General features: G+C 41.0%; 1 protein-coding gene across 1 annotated transcript in view; it reads right to left on the reverse strand.

The window, feature by feature from the left end:
• Window positions 1-9,828, reverse strand: part of LOC108796129 (kinesin-like protein KIF18B) — a 91,465-nt gene that overhangs the window by 30,457 nt on the left and 51,180 nt on the right. The window contains exons 11-16 of the mRNA XM_018567551.1: window positions 8,875-9,051; window positions 7,512-7,586; window positions 7,302-7,411; window positions 7,047-7,117; window positions 6,450-6,687; window positions 6,260-6,365 (exon numbers count right to left, since the gene is read on the reverse strand). Of these exons, the coding sequence (XP_018423053.1) occupies window positions 6,260-6,365; window positions 6,450-6,687; window positions 7,047-7,117; window positions 7,302-7,411; window positions 7,512-7,586; window positions 8,875-9,051 (777 nt within the window). The remainder of the gene's footprint in view (window positions 1-6,259; window positions 6,366-6,449; window positions 6,688-7,046; window positions 7,118-7,301; window positions 7,412-7,511; window positions 7,587-8,874; window positions 9,052-9,828) is intronic.

A 9,828-nucleotide genomic window follows, 5' to 3' on the forward strand; every position in this document is an offset into this window, starting at 1 on the left:
GATCCTTCTCCATCTCAGTTTTCCCCAGTGAAACTCCACCTAAGGTGTATTCAGCATGCATGTTCTTAGCTCCCAAGTGCATGACCTTAAATTTTTCTAGATTAAAGCTCATCTGCGACATTGCTGCCCACTTTCCAATTTTATCGAGGTCTTGCTGCAAGGATTCTATGTCTTGTGAACTTATTTCCTTGCATAACTTTGTATCGTCAGAAAACACTGACAGGGCGCTATTTATTCCCAACTCAATGTCCTTTATGAACAAAATAAACTGAATTGGCTCACAAGACTGAACTCTTGGGCACTTCACTCACCATTTTGGACCATTTAGAGAATGTGCCATTAACCCTACTCTCTGGATGCGGTCCTGTAACCAGTTTTCTACCCATGTACATATTGGTTCTTAAATGCCCATCGACCTTTATTCAGGGTTATAGCTTTTTATTGCACCACACGTCTGTTATATTGCTTTTTTGGCTTTGCATTTTTCTCTGTACATTGCAGTAATTTAGCACATCAGTGTGTGATCACATTGATATGATTTTTATATCACTACACTTTTGATTCTTTATACTGCATGAATATAAGACAGGTTCACTTTTTATTTGGTCCCTCTATCATAATTCTACCCTCAACACAAGCTGTATGATAATTACTTGATATGCTGTTATATTTTTGGATCGAATAATAATATAGGACCTGCAGATTTCTTTTTAAGTCCTTCAGCTGCTGGTTCTGTATGGCGGATTTTCAGTAGTGGCGTTTGTTCAGTATCATTGTTTTGAACTTTCATGTGCTTTTTGTATGTCTTGCAATATAGAGGTGTAGTAAAGGTATTTATACTATTTACATATTTCTGTTAATAATTTACAGTGGTGCAGACTTCTGTGCCAATAAAGTGTTTTTATTGGTTTGGTCACCTATGACACTACATGACACAGTGATGATGCAGGTGTCGGCAGAAGGAAACTAAGGAAGCGCAGCGGACACACATGCAAAAATATATATTAGAGGTAAAGTTTACTTGGCACTTTGCTCTGCAAAAAAAATATTCTATGGACAGGAAACAAAGTATAAAGTATCTTCTTTTACAGAAGCCTTTTGTTTTTCATTTTAGCAAGTTACTTTAAACCTGGGCATTTCTACATTACCGATTAGGGGGCATTATGGATGAGCACTAGGTTATTTGTATGGGACAATTCATCCTGGACATTTGCTAATATATCTTTTTTACATACAGTTTGTAAATAACTGATTTAGTCATCATCAGCCTTCTGTAACATTTTCGCAGCAGCACTCATACTATGAGAGAGAGGAAGCACTATATGCCAGTCAGGCTTTTTTGCATTGCACTCTGTTACTCAACTAACAGTGCTTGCTGATAGGAAGAGAGAAAAGAGCTACAAGCTTACCAGTGTACTGCTGCCCTTTCTTTGTCCAGTCAGAGACGGGGGGTGGATTCTAGACCAGGCTATATTGCTCTACAGCAGTGCAATCTGCAAAAAGGTGAGTGCACGACATGTGCTGTCTGGATCACAAGGTTGGTGGATACATTTTACAAATTCCTGTGTCATGTAGGTAAGCTTTCACAAAAATGCTTGTATCATGGAAACCCCCAAACCTGCATGGTGGGTTTCAATGTTGCACATTCATCCTATTTACTGCAAGCTGAAAGAGAATATTTTGCAACAAAAAGTGATCCAAGTCCAATAATTGCCAGGAGAGATGAATGTCGCCACATTATTAGGTTTAGCAACATCCAAGAAACAGTGTAAACAATGCAATGTGTGGACATTATAAAAGAAACTTAAAAAAAAACAAAACAGAAATTATTTGCCATGAAACACTTAAGCAGGGCATAAAAGGGGTAAGACATATAACTCAGCTGGAAATCCATTTTTCCGTGTGGTAAACATAATAAAAATTTGAAAATGCCAAACTAAAATGAAACATTTTAGGAGAACAAAGCAATATGCTTACCCTGTGATTTTTATTTTATGTATTTTGTTTTACATGTTCCAGATCCAATCTTAATAGCAAGGAATAAAAATGGAGGGGGGCGCATAACTTAAAGAGGAATTTTTCCCCCCAAGCTCTGCAGCTTGTGCATATGTAACACATTTCAGCTAAATGGTCCCAGCTACTCTGGATGGACTGTTATTGTCATTAGGATGAAGAACAAATTGGAGTGCAGAGCAAAGTATAAACATACAAGCATAATGCATAACACTTCAGATGGTCCTGTATTAAATGGTGGTCAATACAGTGGGCATGACAGTGAAGCTACAAATGTCAGCATAAATAGGTAATACATTTGTTGTGAAGAGATTTTGTTACCATTCTAAATAGTAGGTGCTTCAACAGAAACAACATACTGCCCTTGAGTGGTGCTCATTAGCCTGGGCTTGGTGCCAACCCACTTTGTCCGAATTCACCCATGCTTACTCAAAACTGTGACCAACACACCCCCCTACCAGCCCAATCAGTGGTGGCAGTTGAGGTGGGGGTATTCCCCGCTTCTTTGTATATGTAACGTAGGGCAGGGAATGCAACTCTCTGCAACAGATTCTGTCAGGAGGAGGGGGTAGCAGTCACAGTTTTGCCCTGGCTTGGGTGAACTCAGGCAAACTGGGTTTGCACCAATTCCAGGCTCATCACTACACTTTACCCCAGTTAGTCCCGCTCCATCCAAAACTTTTAATACAGTGCAAAAGCAATAAAAAGGTTTTTAGTGCAAGTTACTTATCTACACTTGGAATACCTGCAACAATGTTTGTTATTAATGTGATCTAGCTATATATTTTATATTTAGGACAATATTTGTAGATTTTGCTGTGCATCTACTAAAGATTTTAGTGAATTTTTATCAAAACATATACTTTTAATAAGGATTGTGAAAATATCATGGGGTGTGAAAAATTCTATAGGTTCAGTGCTTTCAGAAAGGCTCCGTTAGATTTACAGTTAATTCTATGAATCTTCCAGGACAGCAACCTGAAAGATGATTGGTTCATCCTTCTACAGGAAACACAATTAAAAACCCCTCCCACCTTCCTCGTCCCTCAGTTGAGATAAAAGAAGACTACCTCCACTACCTCCACCAGTGAACGAGGGAAACAAACACCCATAAATAATAAATATAATAGGATGCATACATAATCAAGGGTGGGAAGTAGGCTTGCTGTCCTGAAAGATTCATAAAAATACAGTTACCGGCAAGTCTAACGGAGCATTTCTCCAATTATCTTCCAGGACAGCAACCGGAGAGGATAAGCAAGCACAAACCAAAAAGCAAGCCTACCTCATTAGGGTGGGACAACTGCTTGAAGCACCTTCCGACCAAAAAGCAAGGCTGAGACAACGCTTCCACTCGACAATGCTTGAAGTCTTTTCTTGACCATACAGCTGCTCTGCAGATCTGTTCCACCGATGCCCCTGCCTTTTCTGCCAAGGATGTATCTAATGACCTGGTAGAATGTGCTCTAACTGAGGAAGGTATCTCTTGACCTTCTGACCGATAAACACAATAACCTGTCTAATCCATCTGGCTAAGGAAGCTTTATATGTCTGCAGGTCTTTTCTGGTTCCAGAAAAAAGGACAAAAATGTGGCTGTACTTTCTGAAAGAGCTAGACAATTCTAAATAACTAATTAAACAACGCCTGACATCTGGGGTATGGAATACCTTCTCCCTAGGGTCTTTTGGGCTATCACAGAAGGAAGGAGAGTAATTTCCTGGGGACTTTTGAAATTATGAAGATACCTTCGGCAAATACAAAGGCTCTGGTTTAAGAGTAACCCTATCAGGAGGAATAGGTAAATAAGGGTCCTTAACTGACAAAGACTGCAGAACCCCAATTCTCCTAGCTGAGGTGATCACTAAAAAAAAAGCCATCTTTAGTGAAAACCACTTAATGGATGTCTCCAAAATGGGTTAGAAAGGGGTTTTCGACAGACCCCTTAACACTAGGGACAAATCCCAAAGGGGAAACACCTTAGACTTAAATATAGAGCTGATTGCTGCACCTTAAGAGTGCTAAGCGCCACATTTTTTTATCAAGGCCCTCCTGTAAAAAAAAATCTAAAATTATCGGAACCGAAGATGAGACCACATTCTTCTGATTACACAAAGAAGACAACACTTTCCACACTTCCACATGGTTCCAGTGCATCTATTGCAAATCCTCGCACATAAGTCCACTTGTGGCTGCCCCCACTTCCGAATGAAGCTCCCATTCATTTTGATGTATTTGAGGAGGCTTCCGCCATCTCTTGAGGCCAGTCACAATGGGCATGAAGCCCTTTTTGTGGGCTCCCCAGCCCCAAGAACTTGCGGGATAGCCACCACCTGAGAGACTGGTGAATATCCTCCGGAAGAAAAAACTTTTTGATCCAATTATTCCCTTGTTCTGTCCCAATGTGCTAACAGGAACATTTGAAGGTGCCTGGAATGAAATTGTGCCCAATCCAAGGCTGGAATGGACTGTCCTGCACCGACACTACTTTAGGTGGATCCGGGATCTGCTCGGTAGCATATATGGCTTGCAATAAGTAATTTATATCCTCTAAAGGGAATAGATGTATAGAAGGCCGAGACTCCACATCCTCATCTAAGGTCTCTCCTTCCTCCAATTAACTATCTGAACCGGAATCAGAATCAAAATTCCTTCCTATCGAAGTCTCCTGGAATGATACTGGCTTAAACTGTAAACCAGAAGGACCAGGCATGACTGGAATCAAAAAGGGAGTAGAGGAAGCATACATCATCTCAGCAACAACACTTTTAAAAGACTGTACTGTAGCTACCATCTCAGTCCTCATAGAATCCAAAAATCCCTTCATAAAAAGTAGAAGATTGGCTTGTAGGGCTGCAACAACTAATCAACATAATCGATTGAAAAAGTTGTCAACTTTTTCAATCATCGATTAATCGGCTTCCGATTGGTTGGCCCTGTTCACGGCTCCACACACGCTGTGCGCCACACCTGCTCCCCACCTCACGCTCGCCGCTGCCAGATCCGCCCGCATCCACACTCCACACCTCCTCCCCGCCGCCCAAATCCACGATCGGCACAGGGACACGGGGAGAAGAAGTAAGGAGGAGCAGGTGTGGGCGGATGACAGCCACCGATAGACAGGCCCGATCTCAGAAACAAGTTGCTTGAAGACTGCTCAGGTAAGCCTGCATTTTTCCCACACATGGTGCTCTATAATGTATTGCTGGGATTTGTATTCCTCTGGAGCTGATGGTACATTGTGCTGTATATTATACAGAGGAATACAAATCCCAGCAATAATACATTATACACTGTATGTATAATGTAGTGCTGGAATTTGTTGTATTCCTAATGTAGCTGGTGGTATTCTGCATTGCGCTGTATAGAGGACTACAAATCAAGGAATAATACATTATACAGCGCAATGCGGAATACCACCAGCTATAGAAGAGTACAACAAATCCCAGCAATAGTACATTATACAGTGGTGCAATGCCGAATACCACTCTCTAGAGAGGACTACAACAGCTAGCAATACTACATTATACAGCGCAATGCAGAATACCACCAGCTATAGAGGACTACAAAACCCAGAAATAGTACATTATAAAGCGCAATGCAGAATACCGCCAGCTATAATGTACTATTGCTGGGATTTGTTGTATTCCTCTATAGCTGGTGGTATTCTGCATTGTGCTGTATAATGTACTATTGCTGGGTTTTGTAGTCCTCTATAGCCGATGCCATTCTGCATTCATTGCTGTATAATTTTACACTTTTCATTTCACTATATTGCACACCACCTTTTTTTTCCCCCCCTTTTTACTTCCACCGCACCAAGCTTGCTCCTGTGATGGACTGCAATCTCAATACAAACTAGTTGTCCATCACTGGAGCCATTCTTTAAAATCGATTTTGTTTTTTAATTTTTTATCCGATTAATCGAACGTAATAATCGCCTAACTAATCGATTTTGAAAATAATCGTTAGCTGCAGCTCTATTCGCTTGCCAATAATTTTTGAATGCATAAACCACACAAGGGCTTTACATAACCAGCAGGAAGCTTAGCATTACAATTGCCACATCGTTTCTTATTTTATTTGGCAGCTGGGGCAGAAGGTGGAACAGAACCTTGGGGTGACATTCTCTCTGATGAAGAGGGGTCCTAGGCAGAAACATTTTAAGTAATGTAAGCCAGGAAACAAGCCTCCAAGTTCTCCAGCATAACACTGTATTGGGTAGGACAATAGACCGCGTACACTCACTGCACCCTTAGACCTGGAGACAATGCTCGCCAGCTTGCTCTCTTCCTCCAATAGAGCCCTGTGGTCGCCCTTACCCCCCACTTGCTGTCCTGAAATGGCCGTGGGGCTGGAGAGCGCGCCCATGCATGTCAAAAGGCATAGAGTGTGCAGCAGAAGGGAGGTAAGTGCCGGCTGCTGGAAATTACATCACCGGCTACGAAAACGAGGCCTAGAGCGCACAAACACCTCCCCCAAACCCCCCACGTGCGTTCCACCGCTGGGAATCAGCGCCCGCTCAGCCATTCCGTTGGGAAACTCCTGTTCCACAGGAGCACATAAGGACAGGGCACCACCGCCAGGGGCTTCAGGTGTCGTGCTCTCTAGGACAGGAGAGAACCAGCATCTGGAATCTTGAGGATAAACCCTTGGATTCACAGCAAGGCTGCAGGCTGTAGAAAGAACCCAGAGCAGAGCTTCATAGAGAGGGGACCCACGACCAAAAGGCCGATCGATCAGGCAAAAGAAACAAATGTGACATAGTCCTGGACGGTAAGAAACACAATCTAAACTGAGGGAGGTGTGTTTACTGTTTCAATTGTGTTTCCGGCAGAAGGAGGAACCAATTATCTCTCAGGTTGCTGTCATGGAGGATGATTGGAGCAAATATATTTTGTAGAAAGGGGGAGGTGGGTGCAAAGTTGACTGGCCCCTGAGGTTACATTTCTCCATGGCAGGTAAGCAATACAATGTGGCCAACAATCCCCTGCCTTCTAAATGGACAATTACATTTGACAGGTTATTTCATCACTCTGCTCTCCCCCTCCTTTCAGCAAGTTACGAGTGATCCTCCTCCGATTATGAGCACTGCTGTGAAGGACACTAAAGAAGCCAATATAGATTTAGGATTAAACCAGCAGTACTGATAAAGGCATTTCAAATTAATTTAGTGCATAACTGGATTAAATGGTGATTTCTAATATCTTGAGATTTAATATTTATGAAAGACAAAGAACAATAAAATGATAAAAAAGGAGGAGGTTAGATGTCCTTGAGGAGTCATTACCTGGATGATGTCCTCTGCTCAAGGCTATCACACAGAGGTAAATAATCAGTTTGCTCCAGTGTGGACTCTTTATTCTCATAAAAGCATAGTTTAGCTTTAAGTTCAGCCACCTGATTAGAAAGGAAATGTATAGATAAAATTAATCTGTTGTTGGCCCCGGCCATGAAATGCTAAAAGGCCATGGAGCACAAAAACGCCGATAACCTTTACCTCGGATTTCAGCTCCTCACACACCGCTGCATATTTGCTGATATGACAGTCCAGGTTGATCACGTTGCTCTTCAGCTAAACAAAGACAATATATAGAGGAATCAGACTTTAAATTAGACTTTAACACGCCTTTTAACTGCTCAGTCATTGTCTGCCATCAAAGCTATTCAGTTGATGTCCAGTAGGTTTAGTAAGTCAGCAAACAGCTGGCAAATAAACAAACAGTGACGGGTAAAGTTTATGCTTTACCAAGAGATGACAACTAAACCAAGATTACTGGCTGGTTACCACAGCTCTGCCATTTCTATGTTTCTCTGCTTAAAGTGTTTGTATATTTATATAAGTAGTTGTGGATGAAGTAGGGAAGAGTTAAAACCTCTGTCAGTTTATTTTTGTCCTGTTTGGGAAATTCCCATGTACTTCATGCCCTGGAGAACTGATCACAGAACCAGATTTACCCAGTGATGAATCCCCCTCACCTCTTGTTCTGGTGACAACTGTAAAATTTTGGATTTCTGTTTATTTTATGTATAGATGACAGTGGTCACCAAGACAAATAGAGGCTGAATCTACCCCACTGTGAACACAAACATCAATAAAAAGTTGACAGGGGTTCTAACGCTTCCCAAACTTCACCCAAACCTAAAACAAAACTATTTTGGCTATACATAAAAAAATAAAAATAATTTAAAAAAAAGCAATAAGGAAACATAGGAGCGGCGAAATTTAACCTCCCTCTAAAGATGATAGTTTTCTGGCTTCTTTAGCCTTCAAATCTTTGACTCACTGTCCAAGAACAAACATGCAGAGAACAAAATCAGAACTTTTGACAATCCTATTAGTTCTGGGTCACTGATTTAAAGTACTGGAGGCTTTGCACTCAATTATTTGGACAGTCAGGCTAGGTTACAGGTTCACTATGAAATCTCCATTACAGTTCAGTCTATGTAAAGTATTTGAAAGTACCTGACTAGCCAATTAACATCTTGTTAAAACACCAGTAGAGGGTTAGGAAGCAGAAAGGGGGAGGGATTAGGCTTAGTTTTTTATAGGAAACGTTACGTTTTACATATATCTTTAGCTGCCTATACTTCGAGACCTACTGATTGTAGTGACATGCAGATTACACTGAAGGTATTCTCTGCTTATGCAGTTTAGTCTGCATACACTCAGTTTGAATTGTCTGGGTTTCCGACAGGTTTGCTTTAGGAATTACAACTCTTTATTAAATAACACTGTATGCGATTTACTAATAAAAGAAAGAATGCCTGTCTATTAACTAAATACTACAGGAGATTTATAAACACAATCAACAATCATAATAAAAGCAACAATGTTGTCTTTAGACCTGATAGCTACCCACCGAGAGTTTAATCTCCTTGGCACGATTGGCATACTTAAGTGTATTGTAAGTATCATCATAACTGAGAGAGGACGGGCTGATGGCCGCAATCATGACTGTCCTGCAGTTTCCTCCAATTGAGTCTTTCAATAGCCGGGTCAGTTTACTGTCCCTGTAGGGAATGTGAGCCTTCTTGCTCTAAAAATAAATAAATACATTTCAGACCCATGGCATGTTCATGCACTGCACCTAGAGCTTAATAGTGAACTCCAATCATATGTAAAAACACAATTTATTCCAGTTATGTATTTAATGATAATCCTTCAGGTTTCACAGAGAATAAGAAGTAACAGAGTAACAGAATGAGTCTTGAGATCAGTCTGCTGTGATCCCCTGTACAGCAGCACTTGGACTAGAAGAGGGAAGGGTAGTGCTCCGAGCCTGTCTAGGGCTCGAGTGCATTGTTCAGTTCTGTCTGCAAATAGGATTACAGATGGGGAGAGCGGAAAGATCACCTAATGCTGCTGTTCCCTTAGTATCCAGTTACCAGCACAGGAAATACAGAAAGCATAAAATGTATATCCTGAGATTCTGATCCGAATTCAGCTTATAAGTGACACTGTCAGCCATTTAAAGTGTATTTTCACATTTGCAGCCAAATTGAGATACCCATTTTATATTTGTTACATGTTCCCATTCACATAGCATAAAAGTTAAAATGCTTCTTGCAGTTTAAACTGATTTTACTTGGGTTAGGGTTTCTTGGCTTCTTAATGGTTAAAATGTCTACTTGCTTATCCATTTTTGTAATGTTAGGAGGGGTTGTGAGGGGGTTAAAGGTTTAAAATCCTGGCTTCTGCATTATGTTAATGAAATTAACAAGCGAAATACAATCCTCAAATTTCAATCCTAAGTCTTTCTATAAGGACAGATCACTGTGAAGGTGCTCAGAAACCCCCCCCCCAAAACAGATCC

Source organism: Nanorana parkeri, unplaced genomic scaffold (genome assembly GCF_000935625.1).
Source record: "Nanorana parkeri isolate BGI_ZX_2015 unplaced genomic scaffold, ASM93562v1 scaffold1061, whole genome shotgun sequence".
NCBI lineage: Eukaryota > Metazoa > Chordata > Amphibia > Anura > Dicroglossidae > Nanorana > Nanorana parkeri.